Here is a 25,302-nt window from a genome sequence, read left to right on the forward strand (position 1 = left end):
ACGGCCTTCTTACGAATTTCGTACGAACGCTGTTTAATTCGTAAGAACAACTTAAGCCCCTGTCACACTTTGTCGGATAGGCCAACCGTACAAACAACGGGCGATATTTTCCTCATCCGTTTTTCAAATCGTCAATCCGGTGGACAAAGAGCAAAGTTTCCGTTTTAGAGGAGCGTACGTGCACGGTATAGGGGCCGAACCAAGCGAATAAACAACGAACCTTGGGTGATTGTGTACAGGACAGTGAAACGTGCTCAAACGAATGAAAAACGAATATGAACTGCTTGCCCACAGGACAAAACGCACGAAGAACAAATAGGTGGCGCATGAGACGTACATCATCGAAAACAATATGTTGCATTTAAATCCAGTCATTCGTTCCATTTGAACGTATCATGTGGTGTCCCTCAGGGATCTATCCTCGGGCCCCTACTTTTTTTGATTTATATTAATGATATCATTAATTCCTCTCCTCGTTTAAACTTCATTTTATTTGCAGACGACACCAATGTTTTTTATTCCCACAAGGATATTGTAACATTGGTTGATACATTTAACATGGAATTAAGTAATATTTCGAAATGGTTTAGAAGTAATAAGCTTTCATTGAATATTGATAAAACATGTTTTATACATTTTCATACGCTTCAATCCCAACCCACCCTTCCTCAAAGTATTTCTATTGATGATATAAACATTTCTGAGAAACATTCAACCAAGTTCCTAGGAGTGACCCTAGATAACAATCTAACTTGGAATACTCATGTCCAGAATATTATAACAGCAATATCTAAAGCAACTGGTGTGTTAAGGAGAATAAAATACTTAATTAATGATCAAATTTTAATGATGTTATACAACACCTTATTTCTACCGTATGTAATGTACTGTAATATTGTATGGGGCAACTGTAGCAAAACCAAATTGAACACAATTTTTCTTCTTCAGAAAAAGGCTCTTCGTATATGCACACATTCAAATTTTTTTGGCTCACACTGATCCCATATTTTATCGCCTAAAAACTCTAAAGGTCCATGATATACATTCATACTTAACTGCTATATTTACACAATGTATGTATAAACACATTCGAAATTTATTACCATTTTTCCATAATGCCCTGGTAATTAATGATCATATTCACTCATACCCTACCCGTCGTTCCCATGATTTTCATTTAAGTAATCCAAAGCTTCTACTTGCTCAAAAGTCGATTAGACATCACGGTCCGGATACATGGAACACTCTTCCTGAGGAGTTGAAACAGTGTGCCTCCTTGTTTTCATTCAAAGCAAACTTAAAGAAGCATATTTTATCACAGTATACTTAAAATACAAATTAAGCACGAATAATTTATATGACTTATGTTGGTCTCCCGATAGTAGCAACATCGTAAGTCATTCCCTCTTCCAGCAAACCAATTTTATCATTCCAAATCCCAGCCTATCTGCCCCTGTGCACTCTCAAGCACTCGCACGCACATTCACCACCATCACACATCAGAGTTTATTTTCCCCTGCTATCTTCGCAGCAGAATTTGTATTGTTTACCAATTTACCTACCTACCTTTTCCTCGGGCCTGCCATCTTTTCAAGCAATGCTTACAATGGCGGCCCTCTGCATTATCATTTCCTAAATATGATATTGTTATTGTAATCCCAGCTGCATAGACATGCATACTGTAATATCATTAATTTCCTTTTATATCGTTGTTTATGCAAGTCAAACGACTCTGTTTCAAATATACTTTGTATATTTCCCATGTTCACGATTATTCAGTTTATGTATATTGATTTGCAGAAAATAAAGTATCTATCAAACAAAAAAAAAAAAAAAACATCGAACGTCAGGGATCCATTGACGTTACGGATATCGGGCTATACATTTATTACATCATCTTGGAGCGTCCACCACTCGGCCAGTTCTGCTTCTACTACCTGTACACTTCACTTCACATTACCTATCAGTTCCCATCAATATGTCAAGGGATCGAAGGCCAAGACTTAGTCTCCTTCTCAATGTGTTGGCTACTTGTTGCTAGACCTCTGACGCCGCTTTCTTCATTTTGGTCCTCAATATCACGCAGATTTACCCAAAAATTTCTCACTTTACACAAAATCACCTTCATTCATGCCCGATGTTACTTCACAAATTTAACCTTCTCTATGTTTTGTTTCTATCTGATTTTTTTTCAGATGTTCTTTATAATGATTAACAACCGGATGAATGTTTTCTCAAGTAAAGGCACACAATTATTCTTCATTGAACTCATCCATTGCATTTGAAGATCCTGAAGTGATGAAGCACTATTTTGACTGCATAAAGAATATCAATGTCAGCAATACATTTTCAAACTCTCAAACAGATCCTGTCATCCATCAAATCAAACAATGCATCACAGTCACAGTCACAGTTACAGTAAGATGGCTCATTTAGATTTCCTAATGCTATTCGAACCTTGGCGTAATGGGTGTTGATTTGATAGTTTCTACCCATGGTCTCATCTTCACTTCAAAGTGCACTCATTACGTTTAACCTATGAATATCCAACAGTTTATCTCAGCCGATGCCTATTCACATCAAATATACTTCATTGCCACATGAAAACGAATCTGATCAAGGCTGCCCTTTTTGCTGGAAAAAACCTACAACTAATAAATTAATTGTGCATGCTTTCATACATTTTGTAAAGATCTCTGCATTTTCTCAGTATTTACAACAATCTTACAACAGCCATGATAGTAAACTGACTGAAAATCTTCCTTTTCCGAAAGACTTGTTGTCCTGTCTCAGAGGGGTGAGAAGTCCCCCCCCCCCCCAGATGATCGTCTTTCCGACCTTAAAACATATAATGCATTTTGCGTTCCTTTTGATGTGCCTCTCACCTTTCTACCTCAAACAAAACATTTGCATGGTAAATCGGGGAGACTTAGCAAAGCGTGTGACAGGGCCTAATTAAAAAGATTTGCGGGCTCACCTCCGGGTGACTAGGGGTGAGATACGTGCTAGGTACTGTCATGTGCGGCTCATTCCGGGGACCTTCGGGTAGTGAAAATTGTTCTTTGCCAGTCGCACGCAAGGCTTGCCAGGAAAGGTGTGACACGGCCTTTAGGTATGACAAGGCCTTGGGTATGCTCAAAACTTGTTCCGGGTGAGTCGCATGGGTATGTCCGCAGAGTTACACGCAAAACGCCAGTAAGAGACCCTTACTAGCGGCACGTCGCAGGAAACTCCAAGGCAGGTACTTCGCAGTACTCGTAAGTCGCTCGTAACAGAAAACGGATCGGTTTCAAAGCTCTTACACAGGTCACACGAAATACACGCAAATAAAAGCACGCGTCTACCAGTTAAGACACAAGAGCGAAACTCGCAAACACTCTTTTCCGCCCACAGAAAATTCTCCTGCGTGCTGGAAAATCCCTTATCGCAACGACCCCGCGTAGCTTGCCCGGAAAGATGTGTTATGGCCTTATGGTCGTCTTTCCTCAAGTGAATGAGAGAGAGGTAGAGAGAGAGAGAGAGAGAGAGAGAGAGGGAGAGAGAGAAGGGGGGGGGGTCGAAATTGATTGTATGAAACCATGTGCGTGTGTGTGTAGAAGGTACTGTGTATTATTGCTCTTTCTTTCCTTTCTACCCTGTAAATTGGAAACTCGACATTTTCTACATCTCAGTCTGTCCGCGGAACTTTTCTTCCGTATGATTTTATTATGGACGACTCATGGATATATGAAAAACATAACACGAGCTTCTTGATTTGACGATCTTGTCCCACAGGTGACTGCCAAGTACATTATATACATCGTCAAAATACGAATCAGACATATTCCTTACGGACCGATAACTCGTGAGAAGAAAATGTCCTTCAACCTTACATGCAAGTACCCCCGCAACACCACTTTAACTGCGACTTGGTACAAACTATCCAAGGATTACATTATCGACCGCAACCTGGAAGACACGGGAGTACTGATGCCAATCCTGAAGTTTTACCCTGGTCCCGAGTACACCAACCCTTTCGTTGTGCTTCCAGTGGTCGTCCGTCTGAATGACTTTCTCTACTTCGCGGTGGTAATAGAGGACATTCACTTGGATCTGTCGATTCAGTCGTGCAGAGCAACACTCGGTGTAAACTACGACGTGGAGGGATCACATCATTACGACTTCATTAAAGACTGGTAAGCAGGGAGAATGCAATGATCTCCAAAGCATATCTAACTTGTTGTTCTTCTTGTTTTATTCTATCTGTGATTAGATATCGGTTAAATGTTTACTCAATTTCCAATAGAATTATCAGTGACTTCGATGGTGTGTTTTCTACTTGATAAATGCGTCCGAAGTTTTGTATTTCACGGAGTTAGCAATGTATGTGTTTTAAAGAAAAACTGAAACGTAGATATGAATCATGTTAACATGAATGTGCATTGAATTCGTCTTAAACCAGAATATACCTTGGATGGATTTATGGAAAATATGCGTTACTGGGGGAAAAAGTGGAATTCAAGTAATGAAGATACTCTCACGCCCTTGTCTAACGTTATTTGTTTCTTCCATTATTTGTATTTTCGTCCAAAGTAAGAACTGATGTAGGTGAATAGGAAGCAAGCTGTTACTTCAAGGGATCAAAGCGTTCAGAAATAGTTTCCCTGACAAGCGAATGGCTAAAAATAATCTTGCACACCTTTGCACATATGTTTTTTTTTGTGTAGTAATTAAAAACATGTTTGATAGTCCAAGGGGAGTATCGGTTGCTTGTTGTCATTGTCATACTCATAATGTAATTCTCTTCTGTCATTGCACTTTCTCAGGGCCGTGGCAGATGGTGAGGAAGAAACTGAAGTAGTGTGCCCATACACTGAATCCATTACCACTGTCAGAGTCAAGACCCGAGCATTCCGTTTCCTGGCAGGCAATGCTGATCAAGTAGTAAGTCAGTATCTAGTCATTTTCTTGTGGAACTTCAAGTTGCGTTGCGATTCATATTGATTTCCACTTTCTCTTTTTACGAAGGATTCAGACATGAAACATTACGAGCAATCACGAATAGTACTCAATGACCCAGCTGCAAAAAAAAACAACAACAACAACAAGAAATCATAGGTAGATATTACGAATATTAAAAGTAAGCAAATAGTCAACTCAACGGATTCAGTCTGAAGTTACACAGCGTTCATCATAACATGCAACATACAGAAAGCAGTAGTTACATAGTGGACTCAAACTAAGTGACTTTTTGGACACATAGAATCAATTTGTACTGCATATCCCGAAAACATCAACGAACTATAGAATAAAGATACTAAAAAGTTAATTTTCATGAACCCGGTTGTCAACCATGAGGCGAAGTATTCTTTTTACAGGATTCAAATCAAGGAGATGGCCATGTTGATAATTTGTGGGAATTTTCTTATAAAGCGTTGTCTTTGCGTCATATCAATCTCGCGATATTTCCCTTCCTCAGTTATGACTGTGCATGTGAAAAAAAAGTAGTCCACGAGTTCGAGACTTGATAGGCCCCCTCAAAAAATACAAAAAATACAAAAACAAAAACAAAAGCAAAAACAAAAACAAAAACAAGACAAAACAAAACAAAATAACAAATAAAATGAATAAAGTAAATAATGATAAAAAATAAAGTCCATGGGTCCCTCACCATGCAAACAATCCCCAAGAGTGCGACACTAGGCATAAATGGCCCACGAGATCGACACTGCGTACATTAAGCCCAGTAATACAATGATTGTAGGACTCGTGGGCCTTCTTTGCCTAGTGTGTCGAGCTCGTGAGCTTTATGACTTGTGGACTGAATGACGCGTCTGTTGTATGACTCGTGGGCGTCAGACTATAGTGACGTGCAAACTTAAATTTCGCCGCAGTTGTACAGTGCTGCAGTTGCCTCTTGAAATAATATATAAATAATATAGATTTGGTAATTGTGTGAAGCAGGGCTCGCATAGCGCATCACGGAAACCAACGATTTTTTTAAATACAAATTTTGGGTATCTTATTTTCATGCCTTGAATTCTGTTTCTCTTACTTATCAAAGTGATTTTGTGAATGACGCGTAACTTTGGGGAACTTATACTGCAGATTCAACTCGATAATGAAAAATTGTGCAACCTGCCCATAATCTCTCTTGTATAATAACATTACACAATATACATATGTACAATGTGCAGTCAACACCCATTTACGTTTTTATTGATTTTGTCACAGGTTTTATTATACATTTTCTGTGCACCCCAATTACTCAATTTAATTTTCAGTTGCAACTCTCTATGTGCAATAAACCTTTGATTTAAAATGGTATTTCAAAATAGAATTGCATCATCAATCTTTGTAGCTAAGGCCCGTATGTGAATAATGTTGAATGTAGAACTATTGTATCGCGTTCATACATAAAAATTGCGCGCAATTAAGCCTTGGGCTGCTATTTACTAATTTTGTTTGACCGGAATATACCACTATCCAGTATCTATGTGTGTATGTATGTATGTCTGTCTGTATGTATGTATGTATGTATGTATGTATGTATCTATCTATCTATTTATCTATCTATCTATATGTCTGTCTATCTATCTATCTATCTATCTATCTACCTAGTTTTACACAACATCGAGACATCACCCTTTCAAACATGATGAAAATTCATTCACTATTATGGTACCATGGAAACTGTTGAGAAAAAAAAATGAGATGTCCTTCTCCAGTTCAATGACAAAACCTTCAACTTTTTTTAGCAGCAAAATTGTGACAAATTTCGCTTCTTTTTAAAATCCACACACAGATATTCATCCACTGTGATGTGTACGTCTGTGATAGAGACGATGAAGATTCTAAATGCAAGGAAGCATATAATTCTGCCTACAAGACTTCGAACAGACGCAGGCGTGAGACGGAATATGCACCCCCACCTCTGCCCATACAGCGGGTGACTAGCGGTCCCATACGCATTGCACGGGATACCCAAAGCTCCTGGATCGAATCTGATTATCATGGTATGTGTCAACGATCTGCTCATATCAAAGTTTTACTCCCCCCTCCAAAAAAACAACAAAAAACAAAAACAAAAACAAAAACAAAACAAAACAAAACAAAACAAAACAACAACAAAAACACACACTTAACTCTTTAAATGTACCGTTAGTCATGCGAATCCATCAGTGGAATAAAGTTGACAAATTTCTGTTATTTTACGTAATTATTTCATTGTTGAATATCGACTATGGTCTATTGACATCGACATTTGAAATGACACTATGGTTTATATGAACTTCACTTGATGATATGAAGTGCCATGAATACAAGCGAGACCAAGAGTACCATACAAAGCAAGTTAATGTTCATCGAAAACAGAAATTATTGCAGCTCACGAAAACCATGAAAATGTGTTTTTGCTATGTCTATGACTGTTTTTTTTTTTCTGGGATGATCGTTACACAGGTGACGTTCAGCCATGGACGTCGCCGCTGTGGGGCGCCGCCGTGTTGGCTATGGGTGCCGTTATCATCGTCCTACTCGCAGCCTTGGTCCTGACGTTAAGAAAACTTAGCGGAAACCCTGGCAGCGGAAAAACAGACGAAGAGGAAGGCGTGGGTCTCATTGGAAAGTAAACCCTGACGCCTGCGGTCACCCCAGAGCAAACAGCATATATCACATCAATATATAATTTGGTGGTTTTTTTTTGCGTTGTGTTTTGGTTACTTTTAGACGTGTGTATGTGGTGGGGGAGGGGGTAGTGCTGCGCAACCCTCAAACTATTTCTTCTCTCTGCAATTCATCTACAGAGAAGGTTTTAATAACGCTTTGTAGTTTACGACTTACTACACACGGGACTATTATGCAACGCGATCCCGTTACAACGAACATACTTGTAACGAAACTTCGTTCAAACGAGCTAAAATTTACGTCCCAATATCATTGTCATTATAAAAATTTAAGGTGCTTAGTTCCCTGACAACGGACATGCTTTTAGACAACTTCTTGTAATAACGAAGTCCTTTCTGATAATCTTACTTATTACGAAAGAAAAGCACGGGAAGTGTGCTTCGTTACAACGCCTACGAAATTACATGGCTGAATAAGCATTTAACAGCACGCTCAAGCGTTTTGAAATTAATGATATATTTGTGACCGTGCACCTCAAAACGAACATAAAGTCGCACGCACTGATTTTGCGTGAGGACTGAAAATAAGTGAAATGGTCAACCTAGCCGAACTTGACTTTTCCATATTTTCTGAAAGAGCGGGTCTTCTTTTACATTATGCTGAAATTTGGTATCATAAAACGGGCAGGAAAGTGTGTTTTTTTAGCAGTTTATCTCAAACATTTTTGGCAGAATAGTGTGATTAGGTGTGTCTTTAGAATCCCTTTTTCATTTCTGAAAAACCTTGTACACACTCTTCACTTTCAACTCTAATAACTTTAGAAAGGATAGTGCTACTGCTCTGAAAGTTGGCATTTAATTATGGACAGAATGTGTTAATGAGATGTGCTTAATTTCAGTTTAATCTGATAATATCTCCATTGTTGTTACTCTGGTGGCTTACTTCCTGTTTTTTGTCCCATTCATCGCACAGCCAGCACGGTTGGTAAAGATCAAGCGCCTGAATACACACTGTACTTCAGAGCCTCTTTTCTCAGTTCACGCTTTTCCTGAGTTTGTGCTTTCTTTCCAATATTTAGATAGGTTAGGAGAGTCCATTTGATTTGAGTTATACATGATTTCAAAGCTTAAAGTCTGCTCTTTCAGAATATTGTCTTAACTAAAAATTCATGTCTGTCGACTTTTTGTTTGTTTTGAGGTGCAGGGTCACATTTGATATAGCATTCGCTCAAATTCGCTTTCTGTGCCACACACTGTTTCTTGAGGTTATCAATTATCAATTAGCAAAAAAAAAGAAAAGAAAAAAAAAAAGGATATTGATATATGTTTTTCTCATAAACTTAATTTACTCTCTAAGAACAAAAAAGTCGCCATCAAAGTAAATAATGTACTTGGTTTGCTCCAAACTACTTGGTCTGATCAAAAGGACTATTTTTGACTCACCTGACTTAGGAAGTGTTTGCTAAGGCCCCGATCAGACCGCTCTTGAAATATTGTTCTTGTGTTTGGAATGTACTTACAAAGAGTGATGCAAATGAGCTTGAATTGGTTCAGAGGAGAGCAACAAAGTTGGCATCTGAAAATAGATCATTGTCAAATTCTGAGAGACCCGAGTCTTTGCGGATTCCATCCCTAGACGTGAACATGCGAATATGATTGAGGTCTTCGCACATTTTCACGATATGGAAGATTTCGATCCACCTATATTCTTTGTTATCGACATGATCAATGATCAAGCTGTATATGTCATAAGTTAAGTTGTATAATATAAGAAGGTGTCGCACCAGTAAGAGGTTAAACTCTTTCAGAGAGCCGTAAATTCTTAGAATAGCCTTTGAGCTGATACTGTCGAGGCAAACATCAGTTAACACCTTAAAGTCTAAACTCAATGATCACTGGAAACAGAATCATGACTAACTTACTCCAGATTGCATAAAAGAAGAACTCGTGTTACGTCACGTACTGGTGTGTATACTGAACCCTAGACATTGGCAGCGCATGCAGTACATGTACCTGCAGTGTACCGTATGTCCCCCCAAAAAAATACAATGGGACCCTCCGCAATGTTAACTTTAGAAATAGTGAATCAATCCAAATAGAATTTCAGGGTATGAAACTATAACTTCTTATCCACATCTTGCTGTAAACCCCATCCGATTTGCTACAGTTTTCAAAGAGAAATGAGGAATTTCGTAGAGCATGTCAGGAATCCCTTCCCTCCAAGTTCTGTCCATCGTGTACACACGACATTATGCACTACCAACAACCAAGGGCATCCATGAGGGCTAATTTTGGAAGAATCAGACCCATGATATGCTTTCCAAAGATCCACATTTCTCTGCGACAACTCTGTGACAAATTGAATGAGGTTTTCTGCAATATATAGCTCAGATGTTTTATTTGAAGACTCTTAAGTAGCATTTAGACAGTCAATCATATATGAAGTTTTCAATGCAAAAATCTGATTGTATTTTTTTTTTTTGGGGGGGGGGGAAATACTGTACAATAGCGAACGACGTGAACGCTGAAATGACGATGCTATTAGGCCTAAGAGAGAGAGAGAGAGAGAGAGAGAGAGAGAGAGAGGGAGGGAGGGAGAGAGAGAAAAAAGTTATTATGCACATGCGCGCGACAGTTCTTTCCACGGTCCAACCCCAGAGGAGGCGTCTTCTCAGAACCTGGAAAGAATGGGGTGGGGGAGGGGGAGGGAAGACGGTGAAATGGTGATAACATTACTATACACCAATTACATATAGTTTAGCTCCTATTCTAATGCATGGAAGTGAAGATGTGTCTTGAATGCTCTAGCATTATTTTGATACGATTTCGTATTTGAATGATTTTCCCTTCTTTATTTCTTGGGCACCCGTTATAATTGAGTTATTTTTCACTATTTGTTAGAAAGAGTACACGATTTTGACATAATCTAGCTAAAATAGAACTCTTTTCCTGTTAAACCATGATCTGTGAGTATTTTGCACTTCAAATCATTATTACAGCAGTTTTTACTTTTGCACTTCCGAGCGCGCAGAATAGAGCTAAGTTGACATAAGGCGTTTTCACATCAGCCCGATAAAAATCCAAGCTCGAGATATTTTTTAATGTACCAAGTCAGAAGAATAGCGCGCTATTTCGAAACATCGGGCTAATGTGAAAACGCCTATTGAGTATACTACAAGTCGCTTGAAATGCTAGTGTAGAACAGTAATGATTACACAATCACTAGATTGGAAATAACACGTAAGCTTACAATTCAAAATGGTGATCAGTGAAATTCATGTTTATCCTATATACATCCTTTTTAATCACCCTTTTCGTACTTTCGATTCCGCATCGCTGCTTCAGAGACAATAATTATTACTCGGGTCTTATTTTTTTTCCAAGGGCTTAGGGTTAGGGTTAGGGTGGTGATAGGATTTCAGATTTAGTTTGATGTAAGGATTAGGATTAGAGTTATAGGATTATGTTTGTGGGTAGAATATAGATATCTTATGGGAGCAATTCTCGCAGGAGCAAATGCCACGAACCAATTCCAAGACAATACCACTTGCTCAACATGTCCACCTGTTTTGAATTCCTGCATGCTTTCTCCATTTGCTTTGCTTCTTTGAGCACCCAATAATGCATTCTTTTGTAAATTTTCTCTGTCGTCATCCTCATTCAATGTGAGCTGTGATCAATTTTGAAAACATTCTTATTCTTCATCCCAAACACTATAAATTCTGAAAGTATGTACCCAGTATAGCCTATGTATAGGTGTTCAATTCTAATAATAATCGAGTGTACAGGACTATAAAATAGGGTGCAAATCACAATATTGGCGGGATGATTGTAGCTGCTTGGCGGATGTCTAACAAGTTGCTTTTCTACTTTGGTTTGTTTTCATGTACGCCATTACACATATTTGGAATGTATGCAGATACTCAGAAACAGATGTATTTCGACACACTTTGAGATCATGTTTCGTTCCGTTAAAATTCATTATCTGCAATGATGTGGCTTTGTACACTTTTGTAACTCAATTTCATGAAGATATGTTTGACATTCAGGATTGAATGGGAGAATAATTATGACGTGTTGTATTTTTTCTTTGGTTAAACTAAAATCTATCAATGTAGACTTGTGTAGACCCTATCCACTATTGATTGAATATGTGCATCCCTTGATAGGCCTAAAGAGCAAGAAAGGACAGGCCTTGAATCAGGAAACAATAACAACAAAAACAAACAAACAAACAAACAAAACAACAACTCATGGCCATCAAAGAAGTACAATGTGAACACTGGAAACCCATCAATCTGCAAAAAGTAACTGAATGGTGGGGGGGGGGGTGTAAAATTAGTAATGTGACAAATCTTGTTTGCTCGTCGAATTATACTTACAATAATCCTTTGCGTTTTTTGTCTCCTCAATCATATACAGTTACTTTTGATTTTTACGCTGTTGGGTTTTTTTTTTTGCTTTGTCTCTACAAAAATATATTATCGCTCCACTTTATTCTTCCAATAGTATAACGTTTAAATAGCGTTTAAACCATGACTTCATCATCCGCCAGTATCGATATTGTCACCCAAACTTAATTCTGTCAATTGTGTGGATGTTGATAACCATGCATTATTTACTTTGAGTCTGTTTAGCAAAAGTCTATATACGTCAAGTACGTGCTACTCGTGCTGTCAGACTCGGCATATTATAGACAGGGAAAAAAAAAACCCCTGAAGTGAGACCATGCATTATTATCACGTATATTCAGACTGCCTCATGGATCACTATGTGATAGACTTGTAGTTCCTTTGCTTGTTACACAGATTGTTGTCTGCAAATGCAAGTTATTAAGCCGCCATTGACATGAACAAGCTGAGAGTGCATTGTAAACTTTTTTGTTATTTGTGGTGATACAGTATGATATTATGATTATTAATATAATCAAAAGATGTTGAACTTGTGAGCATTGGATCGTAGATCTGAATAAAGTAGTGGAAGAAGACGGAACGGAGTCACTATGTAGAAACAATAGTTCTTAATCAAAAGCATTTCTCTACAATTATTAATTATTAGATTACTCAGATCCTGTCACACATTGACAGCGTAATTCTTTTTGTCTTTGTTTCTGTTTCTGCCAATGAGGTTAGCCACCTCAATATGATCTCCCATTAGTGTGCAGTGAGCCTGAAACTATAGTGTATAATTATGGCTTTCGTTATTTCATCATGTTTTCACAGATATTTTACAGTATTGCGCTTACCATTCATACTGCAATATGGGAACATAGCTGAAGAGTTATCTCAAAAGAACTTTTAATTTTCATTTTATCAAAAATATTTCTTATCAATGCTAAGGTGTGAAACCGAACGTAAAACTTGTAACGATTGGCATAAAGAAACTACTGGATTTTACAACATACTCGGATTAAAAAAAAGAAGAAAAAACCAAAAACTTATAAGCGCGTAATCATGCAGCTGTGGAGAAGACTTGAGATCTGCCTTGAATGCAATAAAATTGCTTTGCTTGCTAAAATCGCTGCTGACGATGATTTTTGTGTTCTACCTATTATGTCATGTATTTTTTTTTAGTGACGATGTATGAAGAAAGTGAATTACGCTAATATTTCTGAAGTTCAATTTCATTTCTAAGCTTAAATCTTATACCATGAATTTAATAAAAAATGACAATCTCTCTTCATAATAGCACATAGGTAAGCGAGCCAAGAGAACCTTGGGTCGGTGCTTGAATGTTATCTTTAATATCATATATATATATATATATATATATATATATATATATATATCTACATATATATATATATATATACACGTAAGTAGAGTGTGAACTGCAATATGGCTGACAGTGCTCAACTAATAATATAGGAGCCCATGTAGTACAATATAATATAGTAGGATGGAAGGCGTTGCTTTATTAGTGACTTGGCTGGACAGTCTGTTTCGGCCGAAGCCTCGTCAGCAACCAAATTAAACTTGTTAAAGTACAGTGTAAGACATACGGCTCTGCATAAGCAAACAAAAGAACTCAAGTCTGAACTCAAGAACAGAACTCATTTCAACATGTAAACATAAGAAAAAAGTTTTCCCTCGCAGAGCTTGGTTATCCCCCCCCCCCCCCCCCCCCCCGCATCCACATGTAACAATTTAAGCCATATTACCCCCGCCTTACGTTAAAGCCCAGTACCAGTGTCATTATCAACTTTATTGTGCTGTTATTAAAGTAGCCACGTGCATGTATCTTTTGTATCTTTTGTTTGCTTGCTTGGGTGCACCAGAGCCGTATGTCTTGTAATACACTGTACTTAAATAACAAGAAACTGATTTGGTTGCTGACGAAGCTTCGGCCGAAACAGACTGTCCAGCTAAGTCACTAATTAAGCAACGCCTCCCATCCTACTATATATTGTACTCTCTCTCTCTCTCTCTCTCTCTCTCTCTCTCTCTCTCTATATATATATATATATATATATATATATGTATGTATAAGTAACAAAACTGCAACAAAGTTCATGCTGTATTCACCAACGGTTCATTTCTTCACACTGAAGAAATAAACCGTGAAGAAATAAACCGTGTGAAGAAATAAACCGTTGGTGAATACAGCATGAACTTTGTTGCAGTTTTGTTACTTATCTTTTTATCTTGCCAACACGTGGACTACCTTATCAACATATATAAAACAGAAACCAACTTCATGTTGTCATTACCAACAAATTATTTTGGCGCACAATTTTCGAGCGATTTACTTTTTCTCTAAGTTTGTACCCTAATCAATTGTATACACATATTATATACGATACGATACAATATACAATATTTGTACAATAATTATACAACTATTGGTGGTGAAAATTGACAGAAAACATGGTAGTTGAATTATCATGTTATCTTAGTCAAAATAGCTGAAATCGTGATAACTCTCCTCTTCTTTCTTGCTGTCTATCCCTCTAAAAGCCCAATGCCAACTGTGCGACCTGGTGCGAGCTGTATGGGCGCCAAGTGTCGCATGGCCTCTTTCGATCGTTCGATCATTTCAATCATTTCGTAACGAAATAATCTTTTCACATTATGTAAACGAAATGGTCGTTTCGTCGTCGGGATTTCCATTTCGTTGTGATTTCATTTCATTTCATTAATGATAACATTTCGTTACGAAATAACTGATTTCAGAAAGAATTAGGCCATGCGACACTTGGCGCCCCATACAGCTCGCACCAGCTCGCACCAGCTCGCCACCAGCTCATAGGCTCAGCGCCAAGGACTGTTACCAAAACTATGTGAGGGCGGAGTTCCCATTCCCCGTGTTTCAACTTTTACGACTTTAACGTGTATGATCCTAGATACGATAAATCAGGTTTTGTTTAGAGCTGCCCATTTTCCAAACAAACAAGAATGATTGCATGCCTGATGTGATGTAGGATAGAAATAGGAATGGTTAAAGGTAAAACCCAATATATAAAATAGATATCGTTCCATAATCTCAACAAAGTGGAGAGATTCATATGATTACAAACTGAAAAACAAACAAACAAACAAGCGTGCAGAAGGCTTCATTTTTAAAGCTCATTTGCATGATCTCGACGGTGGACTCATCAACTTGAAAAGAAAATTAAAAGAAAATACACATTGAGCATGAAAGCTTAAATGAAGTGGTTTTCAGATAGCTTGCAAGGTTTAAAGAAACCCAATTCACCAAATGGCATAGTTCAACCATAGATTGGGTTGTTATTGCACTTATGATTATGTTTGACATAAATTATATGTCTGCTGGTATAATTGACGGCGAACATTATACAAGTATTTTCTAAATAAATGAATAGTTTACGAGACATAAAGTACTGGAAAGATCGCACACAACAATTTGATTACACTCTCCTTTTCATATTCATGGGGGTGGGGGGGGGGACGAGCAATAAAAACAGATATGCAAACAAGTCAAGGGATACGTTGCACAAGTGAAAATGGAGATTGTGTAGAAACACCAAAATATTACAAAATAACGTTACAAATGAAATCATTTCAAACATTCCAGGATATTTGGATGTTGTAAACGAGGGTTCCAGCACCTTCCAGAGAACCAGAATTCATATTAAAAGAAGTGAGATATAAAAAAAAAAAAAACATTAGGCGCATACGGGTGTATTTCTTCAAATAGCAAATGCTACACATGGAAAACCAGAAATAAGAAATATATCTTTGAATCTTATCATAGTAATCATTCGTAGAGCTCACGCCTGCCTGATCCATGAATATGTGAAAAAAGAAAAAGAAAAACACTTACATTAAATTTGTAAAGTCATGTGACAAATTACAGCACTATTACAGTATGATAATGATTGGTTAAAAAAGGCATGGCAAAGAAATCATTGCCGATGTAATGAACTATACCATGTTATTAGTACAAACGGATTTAACAACTGATTGGATAAATTAGCAGAACTGTTTAATGTACAGTGGAGAACTCTTTAATGCTACAATTTGCCTCTAAAATGGTATAATTCAAATACACTTCTTGTATCAATTCTTTTCATTGAATATCATGAACGCGACTGAACCCGAGCGAGCGGAGCGAGCGAGGGGGTAGGGGAGGGTGTGGGAGGGGGTGTCCCCCTCCCACGGTGAGAACTTTTTGCGTTTTGATGTTGCAAATGGTGCAATTTGATGCATGTTTTTGCGTGTTTTAACGAGTTGAAACAGTCCCACTTGTTTAAGGTTGCAGTATATTTTAGTGTAGATTATTATTGAACAATTTGCCTATGAAATGGTATAATATGAATACACTAGTCTTCTTGTATTAATTCTTACACTGAATATCATGAACGCTGTCTGTTCAGCAATCAAACAGAAAAAGCGTGCACACGAGGGTGTAGATAGGGGCATATCCCCTCCCACACGAAGGTGATTTTGCGTTTTCAGACCTGAAATTCCGCGATCTGGTGCAAATTTTTGGTGCGATACTTTTTCATCGAAGTGTTAAAATCACGGAATTTAGCTCTTATTCCGAATGTGCACCATCTGTGCGTATGTATAAAGTCTAGTGAGGTAGAGCTTAGGGGAAGGGGGATTTCCCCTCCCGCTCGCGGAGCTTTTTCGTTTTTAGAATTGAAATAAAGCGATCTGGGTATAGCCACAGTCTACTTCTTTGCATGGCAGGGGGCGAGCAGGGAGAAGGCATGGGCGAGTGTTATCTCCACCCTTCCCTTCCCATGGAGCTTTTATCTTTTTAAGGTTGAAATTGAGATATCTCGTATACGCATATTTGATGGAATCAACATTTGGGAAATCACCAAAAAAAAAAAAAAAAAAACTTGATGGGGGGGGGGGGCTGAGGGAGGAAAGGGTCGATTAAAAGGGGAAATTCCCCTTATACATGAGGGAACCTTCAGTTTTCGGAATATAAGTGATACGTCTTGTGCACTCAGAATTATTCAGAATTTTTTGTAAATCTAAAAAGTGTACTTAGCTAGGGAAAGAGGCACAGAGGGGGAGGGTTTGGGAGGGGGGATACCCCCTCCCAAGCACGAGAGATTTTGCATATTTTGAATTGAAATTCAACGATCTGGTGCACACTTTGAGTGAAATGTATGTGCATGCATACAGTATACACGCATTTTTTTTTCCGCCTCCCAAATCCCCGGTCCAAATCTTAGGGGGGGGGGGGGGGGGGGCGACCGCCCCCATCGCCCCCCCCCCCCTGGCTACGCCAGTGTCCAAAGTGGTACAATTTTTTTCATTTTGTCTTACATTCGTCTGATAGAGAATTTTTTTTGTTCAAATACAATATAAAGCATATGCACGAGTGACGTCATAAAAAAGAAACAATGCAGTTTGCCATGGCAAAAAAAAAAATTAGTAAATAATAACAACGATGGAAAACAGTGTTCCACTAAAGAAGCCAAGCTTGTAAAACGTGGAACACTTGAACAAGACCACAACAGCACCAATTTGTTATACCAATAAAACATTCCATGCATTTGAATTCTTCTATATTGTACATTTACTCATTGATATATGATGCTGATACTATGGACAATACGTAGTAGGATTTTAGAATGCAAACATATAAACTATATAACATATCACATTTATGGCACAGACACTATAGGGCCAGGTATGCCAGTAAAATTGAACGGAAAAGAAGATATGCAATCGGCCACAAAAAAAATCCCATAACGACAACAACAACAATAACAACACAAAACACAGAAATAACAGAACTTGAGGAAATGCACTTAGACAGATACTGGACAACGAAGAACGAGGAAAGAGGAGCAGGGAAGAATAGAGAAGGAAAAGGAGAGGGATTCTTGTTACAATGAACGTTTTGAACACATAAACATAACACAATGAACTAACAATTACCCTAAGATTAATGTGCCTCAGACGCACAAACCAGCACAAACCGATCAAAAGATCGCCAAAATACCACAGTACGATGATTTAGGCTTCACTTTGGACTGCATTCCTCATCTGGGTTGCGCTGCGTAGTGGTTGAAAAGCCGTGTTCCAGAAAATTTTTAAAACGAATTCCAACTCAGATATGCATTATGGACATATGTGCAAAAGTAATGCCTTTCAAAGAAAGATATGTTGGTCATTTACAGAGTTAAGAATAATAATCATAACTTTATTATGACATTTACATGATAGGACAACTCAGAATTTTCTCTGCAAATTTGCATCCTGCATACCTAACATACATATTTGTATAACATAACCTTGATGTTGTACATAATTATATCTTTGAAAAGCTGAATGTTTTCCAAAAGTGATCATCCCAGAAACAAATAGCACATAGGGGTTTACACCGTGGCACACGGTCATTGTTTTTGTATTTCTTTTTATATTAGACAGACTTCAAATCACTTCTCTGTTCATGTGACTATATACTTTGCTTTCTCAATACTTTAATGTTGGCATTCATAATATAGTCATAGAATGTGTTTAACATTACCATTAGTGGTGACATGAAATTTAAAGGTGATGGTGAATAAATGCGTAGGAAGATTTTGAATGTTTTTTTTTTCCTAGCTATTGGCAAGGTATTATGTCAAGTAATACGTTCCTGACGAGTGAAGGAAATAGCGCCCTCTAACCTCAGCTATTCCAGCTCCTTGCGAGTGATGTGATGACATGCTATATCATTGTTTTGCCACCACTGCATCCACAAATCTGAGAACAGTTCCAAATGTGTGTGATCGCTCTTGATCAGATACGAGTATTTCTTATTACATCTTTATAGCTTTTAGCAAACAGATGTATCAAAGCTATCTAGTACATAATTATCATACAGCTGTGCTGTATACTACTGTTTTTAGCTAAAAATCCCCGAATAGAGAGGGAGAAAGAGACAGACAAACAGACAGGGACAGACTGACAGACAGACAGAGAGGGAGAGAAAATGAGGGAGAGGGAGAGGGTGTGTGTGAGAGAGTGAGAGGAATGCTCCTTGAACTCACCTACAGCAGGGGGTGCGATAGAAATACATTGCGGTGGCTGACAACCAAAGTCTAGGCTTTTTCGCATAGACCGAGCTATAGGTATCACATTGTAGAGCTCGATGCCCATTATGTATATATATAATTATATATATATATATATATATATATATATATATATATATATATATATATAATGTAGGCCTATATATTTGTATACTTATTGTGGTGTTAGTTTTGTATTATCTTCATTCTTAGTAGAATATTGAAAATTAAAATCACTATTTTACCGTTTAATTGCAAAAATCCTTATATTATAATGTTATAAACGCACACACTTTCGATCAAAACTTTTTACATGAAAATTAATCGTTTCATTCTTATTAATGCTCAAAATTTTAGAACGTTACAGCACCCTTCTGATTCTTAGCTGAAGATTGATTGATTCTTATTAGTTTTATTTTGTAAATCAGTGATCTCCTCCCTCTCCCTCTCTCTCTCTTTATTTTTGAGAAACTATCCATCTCGGCACGTAACAAAACATGTCTGCCCGCCATCAGCGCTTAAAAATGAACAGTGTCTTTATCGTGGCATTGCTATGCTATCTTCAGTTCGCACAAGTGATGTTAATGATATGAATTTACATCTTCTTACATCAAACACATCAATGATAAAAAAATGGCATCTTATAAAATAAACAAAATCCATTGACAAATTGCCATGTTTATCTATTCTTTTAAATGCTGTCTTTGCCCAAATACACAGTAAAAATATAAAAATATCATGTTTTCATTTTGCCACATGACTGAAACAAAGTTTACGAGCTACTATACAGGTTACGCTGATATTTGCCATGAATGTGTATTACCAGCTGCGAATAAGGTAATTCAAGATTATTATATATACTCATTTACATGCATTATCATTACCGTTTCCATAACCAGCGAGTAAAGGCAGACAGGTGGGGCGCTGTGTTAAGTTAGATAGTGCTATGAACTCACCGTGGGAGTGGTGAACAGGAATACTCAGACATGAGTCAATCCCACGAATGAAGTCAGGTTGTTAATAAATACAATGAGTTATGCAGTTATCCATTCGAAAAGTATCATGTTTGGTAATTCCATGTGCAGCATTCTCAAAATATGACATCTGAAAAAAATCCTGCTCTAATTGATACGTAAGTAGGTAAAAAAAAGAATATGCTTTGCTTCTACAGAAATTAAGTATTCAATTTTATAGGGCACAGGAAGACCGTTAATCAAGCTCCTCCAGCAGCTATGGGGAATACCAATTGCTTATCATATCCCATTAACAAAACTGGTCAACAGAATGTGGCTTTAGAAACATTGAACATTCTTTTTTCGTGAAATTCATCTATATTTGCTTCCCACTATTCACGTAAGCGATCTTTTATAGTTGTAGAGGAAAACTGCGAGCATTCGTAACTTTTGAACTGATCGCCTACCTTTCCGCAGATTGTCGACAAGATTGGTTTTCTTTATCAATCTTTCCGACCTTAGCTGAATCCCTCATGTTTGGTGAGTCTTCTCCCGTATTATGGGTATATCGCCTGTTCGTATTCATGAACAAGATGTTTAATCACCTCTTTCAAGATCTACTAGTCTGGGATTTCTCCGAAGTAGGAAGGCCGATCCGGTTCGGATATTTATTCTACAATCCCCATTATGATTGCTTCTTTTTTCCAACAGCCTTGTCACGGATCTCTTCATCTTCTGACATAAGATCTTCTTAGGGTCCATATCATACAAGCTTCGTCTTTTAGTGGGACTCTCCATTTTCTTTCCCATCCTTATTTACTTTGCATAAAATTTATATAAAAGAATACAATAAGGCCCTATGTTTTCTTCATTTTGTTACTCATTATCATATGTATTTTTCAATTCATATTGTTAAAAATACAATTGAAGGGGTCGGTGCAATATAGCGCTAACCCACACAATGGATAATCGCTGCTGAATGTTTGGAAAGTCCATACATTGTACATTAATAAAACATGAATGCGTGCATCTTTTACAATCTTATTGGTTGAATTCAAATATGATGTTTTCACGGAGGTTAGAGTGAAGGATAAGGATCATGAAAATGCATGTAACTCAATTTTGACAAAAGTGTGGGTTAGCACTATATTGCACCGACCCCTTCAATTGTTAGAAATTTGTTCTGCCTATGCATTGTATATAATTTTCTCTGTCTATTATTTATTCATTTATTTATTGAAACATATTTATACAGGATAAAAACGATCAGCTAAAAGCTGTTTTACATCGAAATGGATTTGAACTTTAAACTTTGAACTATGTAACTATACACACACAGTCGAAGAATCTCGACTTGAGTCACGCGTCAATGCAGCTATTCGCTGACGGGCAATATTTCGTGGTATTCGAATGTACCCCAGTGAGCAGCAAATGGAGATCGATTCATTCGGACTGCCCATGTCGCCCCATGGTCACAACCTCCGTGACCTCCCAAATCAGTCTGCTCGGCGGCCGGTCGGCGAGTTTTTAGCCATGTCGGTCGGGCACCGACCGGTGACCAACCAGCGACCGACCGGGCACCACTGACTTTTTTTTTTTTCGGGGGGGGGGGGGGCGGGCGCAGCGGTCGGTCGCCGCTGAAGTTTTAACGCGGAGTTGAAAATGCAGGGGCGACCGACCAGTTTTCACTCGCTGCCCAAAATACGCTAGGTGTCCGACATGTCCGAGCAGCAACCGCCCGGGCACTGGGGACCAAGTCTTCGGTTTATGCTAATTGCATGAAAAAGTAATGAATGAACAAAAAAAAAAAGATGAATGAAAACATGGAAATGAATACGAATAGAAAATGAATGTAAAAATAAGAAATACAGTAGCAAGCAAAGATGTTTGGGAACATAATATACGAGTGATCACAGTTTATTTTTTCCATCTTGGGTTTTCCTCCTTTCAGCTCTACCTGTTTTATTGCTGGTTTTACATAGCTCAGGTTGAAAGTTTATATTTCAATTCTTACAGCTTTTACTTCGAGTTTCATCTTTATTAATTAATAACCAAGCTTCTTTATGGATCATAATATAACAAACAAATGTTCCCTGTGCGCTTTGCAGTGATCATCTCTTACCATTTTACAATACTATAACTAAAGCATATTTTGAAAACTATAACATTCAAAATATCAACACAATAATTCTAATCATACAACACACAACAGTAACTGTAAGGGTTTAATATACGTTAAGCTTTTGGCATTAACTTCTAAATCTTGATTGCGAATTAAACTCTATTTTGAGAAGGATAGGGTGGTAGGGAAGTTATGTGTTACTTTCCATACAGATTTTCATGTATTCCTGTTTTCATAAAATGACCCTGCTTGTGAACTTCGCTGTCGCGGTCGGTGAGGTAGAATTAGGAGCATCGTAGACCTCATTGCCCTGTTAGATGGAAAGCAAAACCGTTGTTGTTGTTGTCCCAGCCACGTGTACCTATAGTAGCTCGTTAAAAATTTCCGGCAGAAACCGGCGGACCGCCACCGTTAAGCCTGCGGGATACCGGCGGATGATCCGTGGGATACCGGCAGATGATCCGTCGATTACCGGCCGGTCGCCGAGCGATTTCGGACAAATCGGCCAGTGGCCGGTGGGAGATCTTCCAGTTGCCTGTCGGGCATCATGACTGCTCGGACTCTGCGCGGAGAAGATCATTTCCCCAAATTTTTACCTAAAATCGACCGCCGACCGACGGGAAATCGACAGGGCATCGGTCGGGCATCGCTGTGGTTTTACAGTCCGCTCGACATCTCCAAAAATCGCTGGGCAGTGCCAAAATTCCAGCCGCAACCGGGCAGGGTGCAAATTGGTCGGTCGCCGCTCTGAGTTGTGACCATGGCCATATACCCGGGTCTTTAAGTCACTATAATCATGCCTCTTGACAGAGGAGTATACGCCACCTGACAACGCTTATTAGATGATAAGACTGAGAGCACCATATTTTGAGTATGTGTACTAAATTGTTCAATCACCATTATAATGTATTGTCGCCATCATTTTTACAATGGTGAAGATCATATTCATTATCAGCACATTTTTATATCGTCCATCGCTAGTTTTCTTTTGATTACCATGTTGATATTAATGATCCAAAATCCATATAATGTACTTGGAGAATTACATTCATCTCTAAAGGCTGAACCAGTTGAAAGAGCCAGCTTACGATTTGACCTAATTTTGTATTGGTGCAAAGGGTTAGTAGATAGATGACATAAGTTAGAAGGCTTGCCTGTCCCGGATGTATTCAAGAGTCACTGTAACGAATTGTGCACCGTTTTATCACGTTTCTCCATGTAAAGTACACACAGAGTCGAAAAATCTTGATTGGAGTTGACCTTCTCCCATGAGAGTACATTTCGATGAACATTTCTTTTTTCGCTGACTTATGGCTTTCAGGCGTTATTCGTGCTTTTCGAATGTACCCTGGTGGGCAGCGAATGGAGATTGATTTTGTCAGGCCATCATATTTCCCAACGCTACAGGATCTTTAATAGGGAAAACCCCTCCTCTCTTCCCGATTTAAGTTTTCCATCTTTCCCGTGCTCGCGGAGTTACGTTATCTTTCATTATTATTCTCGGAAGAATTGCAACGTTTAAGAATAGCTGGACCGGGTGCACGTATCGATGGTTAAAGTCAAACAATACTTCATTAGCACACTCTTTTCTTTGTTGTTGCTGTTGTCTAACCAGACACCTTAAACCATGGTACCAGGATGAACGTGCGTTCGTGAATAATTGGGTAATAGCGATATCAACTGATTGTGGTAAGCACCCCTCCGTTGCGGATAAGGCTCTGGGTGTGTAAACAAGAGGTTTAAGTTCAAATCCTGCCCCCAGTGTGTGTTCATCCTTTGACAAGATGGTTTGCCCAAGATGTCCCTCTTGACCCATGTGTATTAGTTAGGACACCTGGTAATGCCATGGTAATGGATAGGATATAGGGCCCTCGCGGTAACACAGTGGTAACAATGAAAAGGCTTCCCTTGGTAGACACGCTCATACTGAGCTTGCCATCCTATCATTATGTTACCATGATACTACTACTGCTACTACTTCTACTACTACTAAGAATAATAATATTCCTGCTACTACTTATAATAGTTATAGTAATGATAATGATTATAATGATAACAACAAAAATGATAATCATTATTATCCATGTCATTATTATTATCATTATTATCATTATTATTCTGATTATTGCACAAATTCACTGGTATAAACCGGTGACTGGGATGATGGAGCAGTGGTTAGGTATAGACGTATAGCATGAGAGTATACTGAGGTAGAAAATTACTTGGTGATGGTCCCGCAGTCACATGTTAGTGAAATTTTGAAGTTGTCCTACAAGCTACCAAAAGTTGACATTTTTGCTAACCAGTTTGGACTGTCATCCCAACACAAGAAAGATAACTTATATATTATATGGATAGGGCCTCACCCACGTCAAGCTCTGCTTTAATATGATGACGGTCCCCTGTATTGATTTCTCCTTTGTTCTAGTATGCCTTAATATGTTTTTTTCAATTCATATGTCATTACAGACTGATGTTGCTATGATATTTGATTGATAATTGCGTTAAACTCTCCTTTTTTTTCGCATACTCTGTATCACTTTGTTTTCATTTGTTATTGTATTTGGAGAAAGAAAATGCAGAAATAAACCACACACCAAGCCAAGCCAAACTTCATTATTTTGATCTTTGTTATCATAGAAGACGTGGCATAATGACAGTTGCAACTGATTCTTCAGGCAAGAAAAAAAAAAGCATATCAAACTAAACAAGAATAAACTAAAACTATCTTGAACCTAAATTCAGCTCAATTACATCACTACAACTCCTGTTGGTTACCGTTTTCTCCTTTAAAAGTAGAACAAGAAAAAAATGACAATGAAAAAGACAAAGCAAATACAAAATATAACACACAAAGCAAGATTCTATTCTTTTCAAGTGGGTATGATCGTATCATTTAAGGAAACATTCAAGAAGAGACATATCGATTATTAAGAAAATAAAAAGCTTGAAGTAATAAAAGATAACATTATACTAGAGTACATAATGTTTACCTGTTAGCGATAACTCATCCTTTAAGAATCTCGTGGAATTACTTACTTAGACTGCTTAATCATGGACGCCTTGGCACGTCAACCAGGTTGAAATATTTTGCACGCATGCGCAAAGAATCGACAGCTTGGATAGGTTCTCGCATAT

At 38.0% G+C, this 25,302-nt stretch overlaps 1 protein-coding gene across 1 annotated transcript; it reads left to right on the forward strand.

The window, feature by feature from the left end:
- Positions 1-3,855: 3,855 nt before the first annotated feature.
- On the forward strand, positions 3,856-21,629 carry LOC139732309 (ZP domain-containing protein-like). Its single transcript, XM_071643178.1, has 5 exons — positions 3,856-4,175; positions 4,806-4,923; positions 6,785-6,995; positions 7,441-7,606; positions 21,464-21,629. The coding sequence occupies exons 1-5, from the start codon at positions 3,856-3,858 to the stop codon at positions 21,627-21,629; spliced, it is 981 nt and encodes a 326-aa protein (XP_071499279.1).
- Positions 21,630-25,302: the final 3,673 nt, after the last annotated feature.

The sequence above is a fragment of the Diadema antillarum genome, unplaced genomic scaffold (assembly GCF_040938485.1).
Source record: "Diadema antillarum isolate AM-2024a unplaced genomic scaffold, OU_Dant_1.0 seq00000413_RagTag, whole genome shotgun sequence".
Classification (NCBI taxonomy): domain Eukaryota; kingdom Metazoa; phylum Echinodermata; class Echinoidea; order Diadematoida; family Diadematidae; genus Diadema; species Diadema antillarum.